Below are 22,208 nucleotides of genomic sequence, written 5' to 3'. Positions count from 1 at the left end.
TGACATTGTTTTATAAGGGGGCGATACAGAATTGAATTGAAATTGAATTGTCCCAATTTGGACTTCTATATCTCAATAACGGTAAAACTGACGAAAATACCATAAAGGTCAATCAAATGTAGAGAATTTTTATAGCTACAACATTTGTTTTAGTCCCATTTTGATAGGAGTTGCGGTTTCTAAGCAAAATCGCGAAAACCTAAACAACCCCTAAAAATTTCAACTTAAATCGCAATTTACTTAAAAAGCTCTCCGGCGATTTTTTTTTGTTTTTTGATTTTTCTCATCTATAAACATTGTAGTTTCAGAATCCGCAAAAACTTCCGAGGTGTAAGCACCTTCCATTTAAAATTGTTTCAAGAGCACCGTGTCTACTAATTTCTACTACGATAACAATTTTTCCTTTATGTTATCGGAAAAAATAGTTAAAAGAAAGAAAAGAATAAAAAATTCATTTACAATTCCATTTGAAAAAAAAACTATTTTTTTGCGAGCCCATCAAAAATACGTCGATATGCACCTATCGGATGTGCCTCCACATTCTATCTTGTGTAAAAGACCCATATTACTCGCATATCTCTATAATTTATGACACGCGTTTTCGCTAATATTATAACCGCATTTATGTAAAAAATTTTAACGAAAATCGTAGTTTTGTCAAAATATATTTTTGCTGATTTTCCTATTTCCAAGGTATCTATATCCGCGGTTTTAGTAGATGGATTCGATCGCAAAAGGGCTCATTAAATCCGTCGCGTAAAAGAAATTAAATTCATGTGGAGTTGAAAGAAATTGAATTGAACGCAATTAAATTTTAAACTCAGAAAAAAGTTTTTTAAGAAAATTCATGCATCAAATTTTGGCCTTTAGACTCCAGTTACTAGATACTGCAAGGAGCACACTCATGAGATATACATTAAACGACCTAAAAGCACGAGTTCTCTAATCCTATTATGAATTTGGAATATTATATTGTTGCGCGTCCGGATTATTAAAAAAATTCAAAAAAAACCCCGAAATTCCGGCTTCAAAATGTAAGCATCAAGGTGGATGCAGTGGATATATCGAAAAATCATGCACTAGGATCATGTTGCCCATGGTGTATTCTGTCATTCTATATAGAATATGTTAACAGTTCGCGAATTCTGAATGGGTGAAACTCGGATTCATCGATTGTAAAACATTTTTGGCTTTTACCATATATACTAAGTATCATCTGTCAGCAAATAAAAAAATTCTTCCCTTAAAAACTCCCACTCGATGGTAGGGATACATTTTTAAAACCTATATTTTTGGATACTTTTTAGAATATTTTTGAAAAGATATATAAAAAGTAATCACGGAATTATTACCAATCATGGAATTATTGCCAATATATGTAAATTGCCAATATATGTAAATATGGCGGGTGCCACCGTGGTGCAATGGTATGCACGCCCGCCTTGCACGCAGAAGGTCGGGGGTTCGATTCCCCGGCCAAGCAACATCAAACATTTTTCAACGGTGGCAAAATACCCCTCAGTAATGTTGGCGACATTTCCTGAGTATTTCAGCCTTGAAAAACTTCTCCACAATTGGTGTCTTAAGACACGCCGTTCGGACTCGGCGATAAACAGTAGGTCCCATATCATTGAGCTAAATATGAATCGGGGTGCACTCATTGATATGAGAGAAGTCTCCCTTGTCCCGTATGGGATGTTGTGGAACAATGTTGTGTTATATGTAAATGGGGAATTATTGCCAATATATTTAACAGAGAAATGCAATTTGCCACTCATGAGCCACTTGCTAAAAAACAAGCCTACGTATTGATTGCCACCCAAAAAAACAAGTTATCTTAAAATAGATTCTCATAGACACTCGGGTATTCTTTGCCATGTCGTCTTGCGCACTAGGAAACATTTTATGCCCTACATTCTTACTCATTGCACAACAAGTAACAATTGTCACTCAATCGATTGTCTTATGCTCTCTGAGGGATAGAAAAGCACAAGTGGCTCAAGCACTTGTATGGTTATGAGTATATTTACATATTTATTTTTTGTTTTGTTTTCATTTACTTACACTGTAAGTGAGAGAGAAGCAAATGCAAAAACAACGCCCTCACTATACTGTCTTTGCAAAGAAGCGCGTCTCTGGTATATACCCAAGCAACAAGTAATATCCCCCAATGTAAAGCATAAACAAAAGCACGCACAATATTACAAGCAAAACAAAAGCACGTACAAAAACACACAGCATACAAAGGCACACAAAACTCAATCCTCATACTTTTCACCCACATTCTTCGTGAGTATGCTGTGCCACTTACCTACGATCAAGAGAGTACTTGTGAGTTTTGCACACATGTCAAAATTCGTTTTACACTCATTCCACCCTTTAATGCTCAAGCAACGGCCGTAAAATCATCAAATGCTTTTTGTTGTGTCGTAAAAATACTCGAGTGCCAAACAAACTCGCTATTAAACTACTCGAGAACCAAAAACATTTGTGTGTACCTAAGTGGCTCTCTTTTGCCCGTGGCTTATTGAATATCTCTGATATGTAACAGTTTAACAAACTATCAAGATGATTTACATGCGCGACTTTACGTATGTGCTAAGTTGACTGTTCGACATTTCGAAAACTGGTACTTATCCTATATGTCAGTGGTGGAAATGTACTGACAAATAAGGGGGAAAGTTATTATAGCCCCATAGAAGACTAAATACTAAATTTCGGCTCTGCGAATAGTGGCCCCAAATAATTGCCGCAAACAAAAAATGCAAAATGACCCCAAAAAAATGTATGGGTTACAACAACACGAAAATTGGGACAAATTTTCACCTTTTTGGGATATTTCTGCATAATTTTTTTTGGGCATAATTACATTTCAATGAAAATGAAGAATTGCCCCAAAACCTGAAAGTGCAATATCACCCCAAATTCGAGGTTGCTTTTAGTTTGGGGTCATTTGTGTTTTCAATGAAAATTAAGCCAATTTTATAATTTCCCGTGCCGACTCCTTTGACATTAATCACGCAAAATCAGTAGGCATATTCAAGGAAGGTTTTAATTGGTTAGTATATTTTTATGAGAAAACCATATGGATTTTAGCGTCAGGATGGTTGATGGGATCGGTAGGGTTAACATAACCCCTAACTAATAATTAAAAACGTCCTTTAATATGGATACGGATATTTGCTATTTTTCGCGATGGTGGTGAAAGAGGTCGGTTGAAGGGATTGGTAGGGTTAATGAAAAAATCACGCGAGCCTCTCTGGCTCAGTTTTTCGCCTACGGTCTTGAACAATTCGGTTAGTAGCCCATTCTCAGGTTTGACAGGATCGAATATTCTTCCATCGTGTTGCACTTATACTCTCAGAACACTGGCGCATAGTTAACCACAGATCAGCCTATCGCGTTATATGTGGTCAACATGATTTATTTGTCTGCACCCCAGATGCTACCGGCTATGGACTTGAGGACCTTGTTCCTACATCTCAGCTTATCGCAGATAGGCGCGGACGTGAAGATATTGTCGAATTTGACCCCTACAATTTTGGGGTAGTGCTCAACTCTGCAGTCCACGTGGTGTTAGACAGCAGGAGCATATATTCCAAATCCTTAGCTAGGTGCGAAAGTAGTGGGATTGGTCAATAGAAGTCCCCCTTTTAGCCAGTTAGTGGTCCAGTTTTGGGAGGCGAATAATTCTCTTTATTTTCCATATCTCTGGTATCACTAACGTTTTGCTGGAACGTGTCAGGATTTGCGTTAAAACAGCAGCATCAATGTTTTTAAGCATGAGCATCGAGTTGTCGTCTAGATGCAGCGCCTTGGTTTTGCTCTGAACATCACTGCATTAATAAACAGGAGAGAGGCTCTGTGGTCGTTTTCTTGTTTCTTCTATCAGTCGGCTTTGCCGACAGAGATATACCCTCAGTTTGTGTGAATTAAAACTTTCATCTATAGACAATATCGAATACTGGCTACACAACCCAAAATTATGTATTAGATGGTTTTCAGATTTTGTGGCTCTTTTGCCGACAAAAATATACAATTTTGGATTAAAGCTCAAAAGTGTTGCGGAGAAAGTACCTGAAGGAAGTTGGTCAGGAAGCACGGACTTGTCCACGAAAAACATGATATCGCTGTAAACAGGACCATGAGGAGTAACATCGGTATACATTTCCAAAGGATCTTCGAGCAAACACTAAACTGTACGTAAACAAAATTGTTGTGGAAGAGGTACCCAAAGGAGTCCATATTCGAACTTTATCTAAGATTCGCAGAAATATTACGATGTTCAAAGTAGGGACCAACTCTGTTACTGCCTTCGAGAGTTATCGTGCGATCGATTTTAGCGAATAGTTTTGAACTTTAGGAGGAACTGTGGGTGGTACCCGAAGGAGTTGGCATATATAGTCCATATTCGAGCCTGGCCTATGCCTCTTATAAATATAACGATGTACAAAGTATGGGCCAAATTGGTTACTGCCTTCGAGAGTTATCGTGCACACCGCTATTTGGGCCTGGTACACAAGGGAGTGGACCAATATGGCCCATCTTGGATCTTAATCTAAGTTTGGACGAAATATTACGAGTGCAAAACTTTGAACCCAATTGGTTGATCAGTTCGAGAGTTTTTGTGCGCACCAACCAGACAGACGGACGGATACAAGTAAGAAAGTATCGGTCAGCTGTGCCGACAGAGAAATAAGCTCAGCCTAGGACTTAAAGAAAGGAAGTAAACACAATACTTTTTTTGAGTGTTTTAGCCAATTGGGCCATATTAATTTATTTTTTATTAATTTAAAACCGATCCAGACGGGTCCTTAAATTGCACTCTCTCCAAACTTAGTATGTCTAGTCAATGTTCGGACATATTAGGAATATGTAAGAAATAATACGATGTGCAAAGTTTGGACCAAATCGATTACTCCCTTCGATGGTTATCTTACGTAATACCCAGTTTAGTTGATGTCGGCAGGCTTTTTTTTGGAGCTATTGGGTTATTATATCAGGAACTATGGTCTTGCCCCTGGAAAAAATTGCGCCATCGTAAATGAAGCACAGAAGAACTTGTTGCAAACAATTTCAAAATGTTCCGAGACGGGCTGTTAAACTGTACTTTTTCAAATTTTGTACACGAAGGAAGTAATATTAACATAGGCAAAGTTATGACCAATTCAGTTACTCTCTTCGAGAGTTATCGTGCGCACCATTTTAGCGAAAATTTTTGAACTTTTGTGGAGGAGGTGACGGAAGGATGGGACCGATTACAATACCCAAAATTTGAACCAGACAGACTACCGGACGGTCATGGCTAAATTAACTCCAAATTGTCTAAAACAGTTTCCGTCCAAACATACTTGGGATTTAAAACTCTTATTACGATGAGGCACAATTTTGGTAGATTCAAAGTCTGAGGGTATAATAAAATAAAAATTCTCAATTGTTTAACAAAATTTTTAAATTTTTACATTTTGGTAAAAAACGATAAATACTGATCAACTCCACCAACTGTAAAAATATCACATTATTTTTGTACTCTTTGTTCAAAAAATACCGTAATGTCACTCTTTATGTCTTCAGAGTCATTACTTGTGTATCAACAGTGTTTTGTCTCTACTGAACAACATAAAATTTCGAGTTACTACTGTTTTGTTGAACCGGTGCGAATTGTAATAACAAAATTGAAATAAATAACACTGAGCGCCTGAACCAACATTAAATGGAAGTTGCTTACACCTTGGAGGTTGTTGCAGATTCTGAAACTACAATGTTCATAGATGAGAAAAATCAAAAAACAAAAAAATCGCCGGAGCGCTTTTTAAATAAATCGCTATCAAAATTCACATTTTTAGGGATTTATTTAGTTTTTTTTATGATTTTGCTTGGAAACTGCAAGTTCTATCGAAATGGAATTATATATATTAGAGTGGTTTTAAAAAATCGATGTCTGATTTTTTTATGCGGCACCCACCTAAACTATTTAGTTTTGTTAGATTTTTAAATTACCAAAGTTTGAGTACAATCGGAATATGTTAACACGTCCCACTGGGGCTTCAATGTTTCCTGTATATAGCTAATATTAAAATCCGACCCGATTTTCAAAATTATTTGTGGGATTACTTGTTTGGCCACAGAAATGAACTGGTGAAAATTTCTCATCGATTGGACGATAAATTTTGAAAATCGGGTCGGATTTTAATGTTAGCTATATATAGGGCCCATGGAAACTTAAAGGCCCCAGTGGCACGTGTTAACATATTCCGATTGTGCTCAATATTTGGCAATCTTAAAATCTAACAAAACTAAACTCTTTAGAGGTTGGCGCCTAAAAAATCCGAATCGTGAAAAAAGAGGTGTTCAAAAAATTCTCCTATTTTTTATTTTATTCATTACGGCCTAATATACACTAAAAGTGTGTTTGTTTAATGTATTTGTATCAATTGTACGTACATATGTACATACATACGTGAAATATTTTTTCTCCAGACCATTTCAAATTATTCAGTTGTGACAAGTCGTGGGGGAGAGTCATACACGTACACGTTCTTTTGCTTATTAATTTCGTTAAATATTTGTTTTTATTTTGGTCTTAGAACGCGTTTTTAATTAATTGCTCAATTTTTAGAACAATCCTCAAGGTTACGCACCAGTGCCACAACAAATGCCTTACGGAGAAGCACCGCCATTTGGCAGCGGCGCACAGCCAGCATATGGGGGACCACCACCACCTGGATTTGCCCCACCACCCCAATATAATGGTGGGTTTCAGCCAGGCTATGGACCACCACAAGTACCAATAGTACAACAGCCAGGTCAACCTATGTTTCCTCCTCAACAACCGATGCCTGGACAACCGATGCCTGGACAACCAATGCAGCCTGGTCAACCCATGGGAACCGGTAAGTAAACGTTATTAGTATCTAAGATTGTGAAATTGTTTTTTCCGGTGTGTGTACCGACTCTATATGATAACAAAGAAAAAAGGAACATTCATCTGATTGTGGTATATGAATCATTTTACTTTCTTAAGAAATGGTAAATCCCAATCAAGGGGAATTGTGATGAATAACGCATTACTGATTTAGTGTTCTACCACAGCCTAACAATAGTCCGAAGTTTCAAAGTTACTTTAGAATTGGGCACAGAAATATAACAAAAAGAAGCTGTTTTGACACTACGCTATTTTAGTAGAATTGCCTCCAGAAACAGCTCACATACAAACATGGATAATATGGGCGTCTATAAAAGCTGAATCAACATTTGGCATGCTATTTTGCTGATAATTTCATTCTACTAAAACATTGCTGCGCACTCAATGTCAATACCCTATCGTCTAAATCAAGATCTCTTTAATGGCATTACTTTTTTGTTTAAATTGTGATCGAGATTTTGTGAAAACACTTTTGTTTACACTTACTCTCAAACAAATGTGAAACAATAGAGAGTAATGGAATTAATTATAGTTGTGCTAATATAAATAGCACAAAAATAATTTTAATTTTAATTGATTTGCAGCCATCTAAAAATATAGTGACCGCTTCACTCTTGGATAGATTAAAACATGATGATGGGAATTGTACGGAAACAAATATCCTCAAAATAACGAAAATCGGGAGTTAAGGTTATATGGGGGCAATACCAAAACATTAACCTATTTTGGCACTTTTTAGTGAAGAAGTTTTGTGACCACTGGGAACCTAAAATGACAAATTACCGCTAGCTCCGTCAAAAATATCGCTAAAATCAGCAAAATAACCAAAATCGGGAGGTACTATTATATGGGGGCTGTATCAAAACATGGTTTGTGGTGGAGATGTTTTGTGATCATTGGTAACTTCATATGTGAAATTACAGGAAGTTCGGTCCAAAAAGGAAGCTAAAATCCTCAAAATATCGAGAATCGGCAGGTACCGTTATATGGCGACTATACCAAAACATGGACCTATGTTAGTAATTTTTAGTGGATATATTTTGTGACCACTGGGAACCTCAAATGGTAAATTACGGCAAGTTCGGTCAAAAATGCAGCTTATATGGGGATATACCAAAACATGTTTTGTGTGCACTGGGAACCTCAAATGGTGGATATATTTTCTGGCCACTGGATATACAAGGTGGCGCAAACCTAACCTTCCGATGATTTTCGGCTGTAATTAAAAAAAAAAAAAAAATGGAAAACTTTGATTCTTCTTGTGGATTATTTTCATTTGGTCTTTTAATTTTTTTTTTACATCAAGTCGAGAATATGATATCAGATAAATGGCCGCCGCTACAGTTTATTGTCATTTTATGACATTTTCCATCACTTTGGCCAAAACTTCCGGCGATAGGTCCTCACATTTTTGGCGGAAATTGTCTTTAAGAGCTGAAAGAGTCTGAGGCTTGTTGACATAAACCCGCGACTTCAAAAAGCCCCACAAAAAGAAGTCTGGAACGCCTCATCACTCATGATTATTTTTGATGAAAAATCATCTTCCTCTTGGTGGTGATTAAGATTGGCTTGATCGTATGTTAGACGCGATTGGCGGTCAGCATCTAACAGCTGATGCACCGTCTGGACTTTGTACGGAAACATCTTAAAATCTTGTACCAAAAGACCGTCAACTGATACCCATTTGCGTGGCACGTTGTCTGGTCTATGTCGACGGCGCTTCCATGACATCCTCGGGTACAGCAGCAATAATCTCTGCAGAATGAATACTCCGGGGTCTGCCATGCATGGTAGCATCTCGTGTTGTGCCAGTCTCTTCGAGGCGAGCGGCTAAACGTCTGCGACGAAATTCACGTTGTGCCAAAGTCACCGACCGATTATTGGTCAAATAAATAGTCAACAATATTCCGCGTTCTGGAGCAGCGTAATATTGTTTATTAAGGTGTATTTCACATGTGTTTACTACACAAATGTCAAAACAAAACTGACATTAGGGGCCAATCGCAAAAATTATAGCATTTTCTGATAGGAGGATTACTTTTGCGCCACCTTGTATTTTGTGGAATTTAGCTAAAATCCGCAAAATACCGAAATCGAAATCGGATAAATTCATTTGAAATTAGAATTATTCCATTTGTAATTCGAATTATTCCGTTTGTAATTCGAATGATTTCCTTTGTAATTTCAAATAAAATAATACGAATTACAAATGGAATAATTCGAATTACAAATGAAATAATTCGAATTACAAATGGAATAATTCGAATTTCAAATGGAATAATTCGAATTACAAATGGAATGATTCGAATTTCAAATAGAATAATTCGAATTACAAATAAAATAATTCGAATTAGAAATAGAATAATTCGAATTACAAATGGAATAATTCGAATTACAAATGGAATGTTACGAAATTACAAATAAAATTCTCGAATTACAAATGAAATGTTACGAATTACAACTAAAATGTTTCGAATTACATCTGAAAAAGGTGTAGAGGCATTAAAAAATGACTTAAAAAAACCCACAGATCAACAGCAATACAGCCACTCCTTAAAGTGTGTGCTGCTTTAAGATTTATTGCAGAAGGAAGCTTTCAAAAATCCCATGGCAATGACTTTAACCTCGGGATGGCTCAGCCCAAATTGTCAAAGGTATTAAGTGAAGTTCTGGAGTTAATAGAGGAAAAACTGTGTAAAATTTGGATAGTTTCCAAATTTACAGAAGAGGAAAAGCGTCAAAATAAAAAATATTTTTATTCAAAAACAAATTTCCCGGGCGTTGTCGGATGCATTGAGGGAACACACGTACATATAATGGGACCAAAGGAAGATGTTCGCCATTTATATCTGGATAGAAAAGGATATTTTAGTTTAAACGTTTTGTTGGCAAGTACATTGTCAATTTCTACTTCATTTTGAGGTTTTTCATTTTCTACATCATTTTTAGACAATTGTTTCTTTAGTTTGGATTTAAAATGAGTCCACACTCTGTGCCATTCATCTGGTCTAAGCACACAACTATTTAATTGCTCTGCAACATCCTTCCACACCTTATCAAAAGTGGCTTTAGTTTCGCAAAAAAGTCTGACTCCACGAGCATTTCAAATTGCTGTTTTGTAGTAATTTTTACCAATATAAGTACTGAAATACCAAAAACGTATATCATATTAAATAAATTCACTTAAAATTAATGAAAATGTTACTTACGTTTCAATTTTTCGTTTTTATTCGTTTGTAAAAATGCACGGCGACAGCTAATTTGTTGTCGTCGGAAAATGAACTTTATGGCGACAGAATTTGACGTCTACAGGCGACTTTTGCCATACGTAATGGAAAAATTGCAACTGGCAACGTGACACGACTCGCGTCGCAATACGGAATCGAACCATTAGTACTCTTATCTTCGTCCTGTCACTCCCGGGGTGCTCGACAAACTGCCGATTGAAAAAACTTGCGCACCTCTTCGGGCTAGTCAGCCCGACTTCGGGAACCAGTGGCGATTGGGATAAATACAAGGGGATTCAGCGAAAGCGAGTTAGTTGTGTTTTAGACGTAAAACTTAAAAATCGGTTAAAGAAGAAGTAGAGGAAAGCTGTGTGCTTAAAATTTAAGTCGGCTGTGAATAAGTGTAATAAAGTAAATAAAGCATTGTAGAAACGTAATCTAAAACGGAACCTATTTTATTTAGTACAAATCGTGCATCCATTGTTCGGATATAAGAGATCTTACATTAAATCGTTTTAAAATAATAAAATTACATTTCAAAATACAAATATAATCATTTTTTATATGGATATATTCTTTATTTATATTGTCGACAGTTCTATATTTTTGGCTGCCCTAAACAAGTTCCTTTCGTTATCGTAGCCAGTCCAGTCTTGAATATTCTTTAACCAGGAAATGTTTCTTCTTCCTCTGCTGGGTCTTCAGTCCGGTTTGGTTCAAAATTTGGCCTTCGTAATATTTTGTCCAAACTTAGTTTAAGTTCGAAGGTGCAATATCGGTCCACTACTATGGGTACCTCCCCAACAAAAGTTCAAACATTTTCTGTAAAATGGTGTGAACGATAACTCAATCAATTTGGTCCATATTTGCACATGGTAAAATTTCTACCAGACATAGATGAGGTTCCAATATGGACCCTTTCGGTCGAATCCTTCGGGTGCCTCCCACACAAAATATCGGAAAAGAATTAAATCCTACATATTGCAAGGCACTGTAAAACATAGAAGCTGAACATTGTGGTATGGGATTTTTTCTAGGGGCAAGGGTTTGGACCAATTCATAAAATTAATGGAATTATGGATAGATTTAAGTATCGCAACATATTAAAAGGAGTGATGTTGCCTTATGCTGAAGAAGAGTTGCCACTTGGGTTAATTTGAAATATGAGTTAATTTGAAATATGACCTTTTCATTTATTAGAAAGTGCCTCATCGAAATATTGGTTTTATAGTCCAAGTATGTTTGGACGAAGTCAGTTTTAGATAGTTTCGAGTCGAGTTACGCTTGTCCGTCCGTCTGTCTGTGTGGTTGGAGCGCGCGACAACTCTCAAACTAATCAACCTATTCGGTCATTAATTTGTCCGTCCTGATATTTTTTCCAAACTTACATCCTTCCGATACCTCCTACATAATATTTCTGAAAAAGTGCAGTTTTTCAGTGAATTTGGTGTGAAGAATCAAATTTTGATTACTTTTGTGCATCTTTTAAAATAAAAATTGTGGTCTAACGGTTAAATCCTACATATTGCAAGGCACTGTAAAACATAGAAGCTGAACATTGTGGTATGGGATTTTTTCTAGGGGCAAGGGTTTGGACCAATTCATAAAATTAATGGAATTATGGATAGATTTAAGTATCGCAACATATTAAAAGGAGTGATGTTGCCTTATGCTGAAGAAGAGTTGCCACTTGGATGGACATTCCAAGAAGATAACGAACCAAACGTTCCAAAACAATTCGACATAAGTACTTCATTTGTCAGCCCAATCCTCTGACCTTAGCTATCGATTGGGACGTTTGGGAGATCGCTAACTCAAAAATCAACCGAAAACCAAAGAAATTTTATTTGAAGCCGCAAAAGTAGCTTGGGAACCAATATCGCCTGCAATCATCAATAGTTTAGTATGCCTAAAAGATGTGCTTGTGTCATCCAGAATAAAGGATACGCCACGAAATATTGATTTCAATCGTGTTTGTTATCAATCAACTTGGGGGTGCTTTAGTTTTGTCCGCTAATATTTGCGACCTAAAATGTTTTTTGAATTTTAACTTTTGTTTGTCTTATGCTAGACTATGAAAATTTTCATGTACGTGAAAATGAGTCTATAGGCAAGAGGTGTGAAGGGGGTGAAACTCTGTACACAAGGTTCTGTAATCTGAAATTATTCTTTGTGTTTAAATTCGTAACTCTCAATCCAATGCAAAGCAATGAAAATATCAACATTTTCATATGATTTCATATATGGGTGTAGACGTCAATGAAATTTTGGAAGAAAATGGAAAAACGTTTTCAATGAAAATTTTCATAGTCTGGCATAAGACTTTATTACATTCAGAATTCCATATGTTTGTATTTTTCAATAATATAGATGTAAATAAATAATAAAAAGAAAAAAATACAAATAAAAATTACAACTTTGTTTAAAAAAAAAATCATTCTAAAAAAATTTACTGAGGGGGAGCTTTAGTTTTGGCCGACACTGTATGCAATTTCCCTAATTTGCTAATGGGAGGGTCCCAATGGAGAATCTAGCAAACCCCACAGGGAAAACCTTGCCGACATTTAAAACAACAATTCACAACAACAATTGATAGAAAATAACAAATGAAAATAGCAACATGTATCTATGTTGGAGTAGTGAGTCACTGGTTTAAGCATTTTGTATTTCAATAATTGGCCTGTTGGCTTTGTTATACATGTTAAATTGAATAAAATAAATAAATAAAATAAAAATAAATATGTTATAATGTTAGTATAAATGTACCAATATTGACAAATGTAAAAAACACTTTCTATGGAAGTTTTAAAGCATAGACTAATGAATGTAGAGACGAAGAAATCCTCTCACTGGAATTCTCTCACTGAGTGTGAACTGAGTGAGTTGACTATGCACTCAATTTTTAAAATGGCAAAAACTTCTACATCCTCATATACACTGCCGCTCACTTGAATAGAACCCATTACCAATTTTTTTTTCAACCTCCATTTTTTCCGATTTGTACAAGATATGAAGTGCTAAAGTTTTCTTAAATTTTGTTTCATGTGTTTGGAGTAAACCTAGTCATTCACTTGTATTCAAATCCGATTTATATAAGAATTATACAACGAAAGCAAAATAAAGTCAAACATTTAAGTAAAAAATTGGCTCATTTGAATAGAACACCCCATGGTTCAATTATTATAAGGTTGGGCAGGTTGAGAAAGTTTCTAAAAAACAACTCTGAAGCTGGTTTGCTTATAACTTCAAAATGACTTATAACAAATGCAACAAGTTTTGTTTATTTAAAATACTGTCAAAGTTTGTTTTGCTTACATTTAATTTGAAATATGACCTTTTCATTTATTAGAAAGTGCCTCATCGAAATATTGGTTTTATAGTCCAAGTATGTTTGGACGAAGTCAGTTTTAGATAGTTTCGAGTCGAGTTACGCTTGTCCGTCCGTCTGTCTGTGTGGTTGGAGCGCGCGACAACTCTCAAACTAATCAACCTATTCGGTCATTAATTTGTCCGTCCTGATATTTTTTCCAAACTTACATCCTTCCGATACCTCCTACATAATATTTCTGAAAAAGTGCAGTTTTTCAGTGAATTTGGTGTGAAGAATCAAATTTTGATTACTTTTGTGCATCTTTTAAAATAAAAATTGTGGTCTAAATATAGAGCCATCTCTATTTTTTCGTTTTTGTTTGTTGGGCAAATTTTTATTTCTAACAATACTATATATGTATTTAGGAATTATTCGGTAGCTATTGGTTCATCGATGGATCCATTCTCTTTTTTTGCAAAATCTTAAACGCCCGTTTAGTCTCTTGCAATCTGTCCACATGTTCCGGTTTAGGGTAAAATATTCGCTTACATATTAACTGTGCAGTTCGATCATCGCGTCTCAAATTCTACATCGGTATTATTAAAACGAATTATATCAAAATTGTTGCTATAGTCTTAAGGGCCAAACCTGAACGTGGAGCAAGCAATACGGTCATATGAAGCATTTGAAACTTCTCTTTGAATATCTTTCTGTACCAAAGCCTTGCCACGGGCAGGAACAACTAATTCGTATGCACTTCAGTACATTCCATCTGCAAATTAGGTAAACCGGTTAAAATACAAAAGGAAAAAAACAAACATACCTGCATCACTGAAGTCGGCTTGGAAAAACTTGACCGATAATGTTGAAATCCAATGGAAAAAAATACCATTAAAGTGTCACAAGGCTGCTGGTACTTCAAAGAAGTGTCCGTTTTAAGTAAGCACAATAAAATTTCTTGCACATTTTCTTTTTTGTTTTTATTCGATTTAGAATTAATTTATTTTGCCAGCCTTGCACAGTGGTGGCACTTACATGGGAAGGTGTGACAAAAATACTTCTAGATGATATATCGAACTGAAATTTTTAACAATTGGTCCTCGGGGGCTAAAAACACACTAAAAAATATTGGAGTCCTAGGTCCAAAATTTCGCGTGGTTCCCATGTAGCGAGTCATTCTGAATTGAAGAATTTAACTGTTGCCAACACATTGTTTAACCGAATTCGCTGTAATCCGCTGTAATCGTTGTTATTCCATAGTAAACCTCTCCGCGAGAAACTGTCAATATTGGTCCATGATTTGCTATACCCCCATGATATTTAACAAATTCTAAACGGATTAGGCTTTAATAGTTAAGTGAGAGTTTAGAACAGCATTTTATAAATTAATGTGACATGGGTCCACTTTTGGCCACAGCCTCCATAGGGTTACCATATATTTTTCTGTACTTTATAAGATTTAATCTCCTTTTTTCTGCAGAATTACCTATAATAACGTATTTTTGGTTCTCAGTGCGGGGAAAATTTCCACGTTTTGACGTGTTGCAACATTAGGGTGTCCCAAACAAGAAAAAATATTTATTAAAGTGTATACCCCCAAAACCTTTTATTTTTCAATCGCGAGTTTTCAGAGCGGCTCCAAGTTACCATGTTAAAAGAAATCACTAACAACACAAAAACTTTATATTGAACATAAAAGAAATCACTAACAACACAAAAACATTATATTGAACATAAATTGAACATAAATATAATAAAGGATAATAAAAATAATTTTAAAAACTCAAAACATTTGAATTCAGCAACTAAAAAAGGGAGTTAAACTTTTGGCCATAACTGCCAAAACCGCAAATTTCCGCAAAAAGTCTATACAGTTTTGAAATCTACAGGAGCTAGGCTTCAATTTGGTACTAGTGGCCATTTGTGCGAATTTGTGGAAAGTGACTAAAAGTTTAAGGAAATCCATACGTCTATATTAAATAATTTAATTTTTACCAATATTATAACCAAAATATTTGGCAACCCTTGCAATTTAGAGGAATTTTCATAACTAGAAAAATGAAGCTTAGACAATTTACTAAATGATTCAACTTAAGTTAAGGCGCTCAGAATAGTCCTTTGTTTCATAAATTCGCTTAGAATATAATTCAAAATTAGTCATGTTTGTGAGGCTTTTTCTCCTTAACAACCGCGAAAAATAGAAAAAATGAGTTGAGTTTCGAAATATTTGGAACGTTTTGAAGCGATTTGCATCTTTAAATTTTTAAAAGGATGACATGAATTTTTTTATTTTTGTCGTTGGGCGCATCCACTGTGCCTTGTCGGAAATAAATATGTCCCAATTTACTTGCGGCAATTGTCAGTTTGATGGAGAGAGAGGTGAGGTATATGGTAACCCTTTGCCTCTCAACACCCTCTCACCCACAAACTGACAATTGCCGCAAGTAAACTCGCCTAATGTAAATTGGGACTTTATACAAACAAACAACCTCAAAACTGTTTCGACACAATAGGAGGACCACAAGAAAAAATTGTAATCAGATGTTTGCTATGACCTACCTTATAATGATAGTACCATGGTTTGACCAAGATACTCACTTCACTCACTTCGTTCCTGTTAAACACATTAACTGGGCAATTTTTATTTTGCCTAAAAGTATACTTTAGTTTTATAACGACGCTACTTATCCGAGAAAAGCATTTCTTTATAGTCCGGTCAAAATAGACATTGAAATAGCAAAAATTCCCACAAAGCTGAATTTTGGTGGAGAGCTAGGGTTTGCCATTAGAAGCAACGTCCTAAAAGTCCCCATCGATCCCATGTGTGCAAAAAAATTATTCGGGGTCAAAGGTCAAAATTTTAGGGTTTTTAGGTTTTCGGATTTATTTTTTGAAAACGGTTGATCTAATCAAAAAGTGACTAAGGTAAATATTGTAGACAGAAAAATTATCTACAAGTTTGACCCTTACAATTTTTTTCTTAGAAGGAACCATTCTTGAGATATAGCTGTTCTAAAGAACACATGATTTTTATGCACTTATAAGGGAAATATGCACATATTCAGACGAACCGGCTAAAATAAGCGAAGTAATCGGGTCTGTCCCCCAAAAATATATATATTTTCTTGAAGAGCGAAGTTATAGCTATCTTCTAAAAAAATTCCAACAAAATCGGAGTCTGTTTAGTAGAGTTATTCAATGTTAAAGTCATTTTATGCAAAAATAGCCCATTCAACCCACATGTATAATCGAAAGCCCAACGGGAACGACCCCAACGAAAACTCTCCGATTTTTTTCAAGTTTTGTCCGAAGTTAGGGTTTGTTGCGCTGATTACGGAAATGTATAATTTTCAACGGTTGCGGATCCCGTTCGCCGGTTATTAGACCCGAAAGGCCAAATTTAGAAACCGGGTTAGACCCGGTTCTACTGAACCGATTACTGCAAAGTGGATATCGTTTGAAAGCTTACGGAAGTATCTAACACATAGTGTCGTTACTTTAACCGGTTTGCCTCACAATGTACTTACGCGGCTAATTTTTTATTTGACCTTTAGATCGAGATATCTCGAAAATGGTGAGTCTTTTTTTAGAGTCATAAAGACCAATCTTGTAGACAATTATTGAATCTACAACTTTTACTTTAGCGGGCTTTTGCTAAGTATTACCGTTTTTGAGAAAAATTAAAAAAACTGAATAATGCCTCCAAAAATGACCTTTGACCCCGAATAACTTGTTTTGCACACATGGGATCGATGGGGACTTTTAGGACGTTGCTTCTAATGACCAACCCTAGCTCTCCACCAAAATTCAGCTTTGTGGGAATTTTTGCTATTTCCCCCTTATACGCATGTCTATTTTGACCGGACTATTTAGCTCTGTTCAAGTTTTACAAGTTTTTACTCGAAAAGCGTTCCTTTACTTAAGACACCATAAAATTCATTGCCGGTTTTACCATTTTCAAAAATAAAGGAACAGACCATTTAATTTGTGAAAAGCCAGTAATAGCGCTGTGTGTTACCCTGCAATTAAACACGATATTATTGATATCAACAAATTAAAAATTGTTTTGTTGACGTAGGCTTGGGGAAAAATGTGTTGATAAATCTTATAAAGGAAACTATTATTTTAAAAATGTATTTGATATTATTTTTTAAATATTTCAATCAAGGTTCATTTTTTTCAACTAGGTATGTAATTATTGGGTCTTCTGTTCTCATCGTACAATTATTTTTTTGATTGAACTGATTTTGTGATGATTTGGTTAAATCAAAAATATATTTTGACAACAACAGAAGACATCAGTTCGGCTTACTGTGTCACCTTGTATATGCGCCTTGATTTCAGTGTTTAATCCAAGGTCTATAAAAGGTCGACTAATAAGCCCACAGGCTTGTTATTAAAAACATTATTGTAATTTAAAATACAATGAAATTCAAATCACAATAATGAATTAATCAAATCCCAACAAAATTAATTGGAAGTAGTACAATGTAGACTAGTTCTTTCACGGCTTGTTTTGATGCATTTCTAACGGAGTCGTGAAAAAAGGCACTCGTTCTTTACATTTTATTACCAGTTGTTAGAGGTCCCTACAAGTACATAAGCCAGTTTGTACATCCCAACAAGCGCACCGGCATCAATTAAAAAAAAAAAAAAAAAAAATACAGAAAAGCGTGTTAACATTTCCACAACTCTGTTATAAAATAAAATAATTTGGAAACCATAGACAAACAAAAGAATAGACATAGAAATCCTCTCACCTAAATTCTCTCACTCAATGAGAATTGAGTCAGTTTACGAGATACTCAATTTTTAAAATGGCAAGAACTATACATTTTTAAACTATTTTTGATGGTTAAAGACAATATGTGGGTAGTATAAAAAAATAAAAAAATCAAAAAAATCTTGCAATTTACCCAAAAACAAAATGTAATTGAGTGAACACACAGCATATTGGGTGTAAGAGCGACCCCTAAAACAAGCACACTAAAATTTCTCTGTCTATTCTTTTATTTGTCTATGCTGAAAACATGTTTGCGTTAATTTATGAGAAGATAATTTTTGAATGGAGTGCTGTTGGAGAACATGTCAAATCTTAGCTGAAAAACATGAAAACGCATTTAACATGTGAAGCAGGAATAATATAGCTTGGATTAAATGGAGAGCAAAGGAAACAAATATGTACAAACTTATAGTATGCAAAGTTCATACTCGTACACCCCTAAAAACTAAATAAAATCGTTATTTATTCAACATTTTTATGCAAATATGAAACAATTAATGGAAATTACTATGAAAAAGAAAGATTTCAAAATATGGAAAAGAATTTTTAATTTATTCCGTCATTTAGATATAGATGGTGCCCATGTGGGTGGCAAAGTTAGTATTCGTACATCTAGAAGCACTATATATTCGTGATATTTAAGGATTTTTTTTGGTTCTTTTCGTCTTTTAGAATGTAAAAATAACGATATTTTTATTGCATAAATAAAATTTGGACAAACATTCGAAATGCTTAAGAAAAATGTGATAGATATGATCAAATATGGCAATTTATTCCCGAATTTTGGACGAAAATAGCTACTAGAAGTCCTTCTGCAACACTATTCGAGGTCTCATATGCAAATAAATGATGCCAGCGCTTGGAAATGCAACGAAACGTAATCCGGGCTAGGGTAATATAAAGACATTTTTGGTTTCTACTTTGTAAAAATCGCAAGTTTCGTTCTATATTTGGTCTAAAGTTTATTAAAATTTTAAAATACAGTTTTGAAAATCATCTTACGCCAAGACATATCGGAAATAATGAGGAATAACAGATTATTAAGGACGAAAATTTCCTCGAAAATTATGCATTTCTTAAATAGGTTACGCCACGTTCATTCCTTGGCAACTTACTCCATTCCTTTCAAATTTATGTTTTAATTTTGGACCATTCGGTAAAAAACTATTATTCTCTAGAACTAAAAACCGTTTTTATACCCTCAGCATTTATGCTAACGAGGGTATATGGGTAAATCCTGCGTGACGAACGCTACATTTGTACGCGTTTTCGGGCAAAAATATTAACATTTTTTTAACTTTCCAGATAGATGCATTGAATCTATACATGGTATTTAATAGAATTTGAGAGCACTTTCAAATGCCATAAAACAATTTTTTTTGACAAGTATAATTAGCGGAAAAAATTGATTATAAGTTATTGTGACGCACGCCACAAAAAGTGGAAGTAGCTTCCGACCTTGTGCTATGTTTTCATAATTTTTAGCAAATTTTGCATAATAAAGCACACAAAATGAAAATTTTAAAAGAAAGATGAATATAAGAGAATTCTAAAACAATTAATTTTTAGGCAAACAATTTTGTATTTTTTTTCCAAAATCAGCGAACCTAATGTGACGCACGCTACGTGATGCACGCTACATTTTTTCCAGTATATAGTAAATAAAAACCAGTGTATTTATTTTAACGAAACAATGTATATTTCTTGTAAATAACGTTATTTAAGTCATATTTTATGTTCATAAATAAGTTTATCAATGCGTATATGTCTATAAATAAATTTTATGTTTTAATGAATCTGACGTTAGTGCGATTTTGAGCACATTTTTGTTATATGACGAAAAATAATGTTTGCTCCGGGAATGCTCTTAACGTTAGCCCATCTCTCCGAAAGAATTCCAGCTGATTTTTGTATATAACTTCTGCTTATATATAAAATGAAAATACCATTTGTATTCATTTTTGCCAATTTAAAAAAAATCATGGGCGTTATTAAGAACAATATTCGGAGCTTTTACCATTTTCTAATTTTTTTCTTTACGACAGCTCCGATTCCGTCTACTGCACCCTTTCCGTGAGCAGTTGCAAAAAATTCCACTCAAATTTTTCTTTGAAAAAGTGTATACTACTTAAAATGAATTTGTTTTTAAATCGACTTGCACATCCATCAGAAAATAAATATAACTTTGAAATATCATTTCATTTTTTTAATTTCTTAACAGTTAACTGAACTCAAATCGCTACGATAACAGAATAAAACAAAAATAGAATACAAGAGAAAGTGAAAACAGAATTAAAAGGCAAATTTTTTTTTTATTTTTTGGGAGAACTCAAATCGTGACGAACGCTACAAAAATTAATGCATTGTAATTTTTTTATTTTTTATTATTGTAGATTTTTTTTCTATTTCCTTAAAAGCAGGATATTAATTTAATTTAAATTTATAGATGAATTAAAAAAAAAAACGAAATTTCTGCCCACAGTATAAAAAAAACATAATTTTTCGTGACGAACGCTACACCACTTGGATCTGTCTTCTCATACCTAATTTCACTTTTTCCAAAATAGTAAAAGATAATATTTTCTGTCAAAATCTAAGAGAATTGAGTGAATAACAATATAGCTTTTGAGTTTACCATTTATGTTAACACTAAAGTAATAATATGAACATGTAAAAAATGTACAATTTTTGTATAAAATTAAAAAACCTGAGGTAGGGTAGAATTTTGTAATAATTTTTGTGTTAATAATGATAGAAAAAAAAAGTTTTTAACACATTTCTAAAATTAGATATCCAGTCTAATCTTCTGTGAAAAAATAAATTAATTTGGATAAAATAAAAAAATTTTTGGCTGGTAGACTGTTTCTGGGATTTGCCCATATGGTAAATTCCAAATTTCCTTTACAATTACATAGAAAAAAAAATTAAAAACTTTTTTGGCGAGCACATCCGCCATTTTTGGCGGCGTGGTTTCAAATCTGTTCGCGTTCACAAAATTGGATGCTGCACTCAAAAGTTATATGCGGTTTTACTCTCTTGTAAAGAAAAATATTTAAAAATTTCTACTGTGTTGTAATAAGAACTTGTATATATGAATCGTTAGCAGCATTTGATATCTATCCTTAGATGCTAAAATATTTGCTAAATTTATTTTTATTTTCACGGAAAATCAAAAAATATTAAAGAAATCTTGGAATAAATTTTATTTATTCTAAATCAGAGTCCAAAAAATCTCTAAAAAATAATTTAAAAATACGTACAGAATCTAGACAACGCGTAGAAAAATGTGAGACCAAAATTATAAAGATCGCGTTTATAACTTGCATATTACAGCAACAACAAAGAACGGAAACTTATTGTTGGAAATTATTTCAAAAATATATTTTTGGTTAAATACGAAAAATTTGAAAAATAAATGTTGGGAGCTATTCTATTATTTCGCTAAATTTCGATCCAAATCCTGAAGTATTTTGCTTAAACTTCTACGAGAAAAGTAATTAGTCATCGTGAAAGTATATTTGCTTTCTGTGATAAGCAATAGAAATAAGAAGTAGAGAGTAATATTGAAATTACAATCAAAGAAAAAACATAGAAGTTAAAAACCGTATAATTCGCGAATTGGTTTAAATCGGTTGAGGTGCATGTGCTTTTCGGATACAGGGAGTACATGTCTATCAATATGCATGGATTTTCCCATGTTTCATTCAGCGGCCAAAGTGTGCCATCAGTTACATCTTACTATTCAAAAAACCTTCAAGTGGGCAAAAATTACGCGATGTGCATATGATTATAAGGTGCATCCGATTTCAATGGCCCCCTATTAAAAATACGTCAATATAAATTATTTTAGACATATTCGTCAAGAACTGCGGATGTGCCACCACATTCTATTTTGGGATAAATAGAGATATTACTCCTGAAACTTTGTAATTTGTGACACACCTTTATGGCAAATACATATTA

General features: G+C 34.3%; 1 protein-coding gene across 10 annotated transcripts in view; it reads left to right on the top strand.

Moving 5' to 3' along the window:
* Nucleotides 1-22,208, top strand: part of LOC141400649 (phospholipid scramblase 1-like) — a 78,464-nt gene that overhangs the window by 21,561 nt on the left and 34,695 nt on the right. For 4 of the 10 annotated variants that reach the window (XM_073979965.1, XM_073979967.1, XM_073979966.1 and 1 more), the window contains one exon: nt 6,620-6,893. In XM_073979965.1, the coding sequence (XP_073836066.1) occupies nt 6,620-6,893 (274 nt within the window). Of the gene's footprint in view, nt 1-425; nt 1,035-6,496; nt 6,531-6,619; nt 6,894-22,208 lie in introns of those variants that run through there. The other 6 variants (XM_073979968.1, XM_073979970.1, XM_073979975.1 and 3 more) reach the window with 4 other exon arrangements.

The sequence above is a fragment of the Musca autumnalis genome, unplaced genomic scaffold (genome assembly GCF_047663935.1).
Source record: "Musca autumnalis isolate F117 unplaced genomic scaffold, ASM4766393v1 scaffold_4, whole genome shotgun sequence".
NCBI lineage: Eukaryota > Metazoa > Arthropoda > Insecta > Diptera > Muscidae > Musca > Musca autumnalis.
The sequence above is the reverse complement of the archived record's forward strand: the minus strand, read 5'-3'. Positions and strand labels throughout refer to the sequence as shown.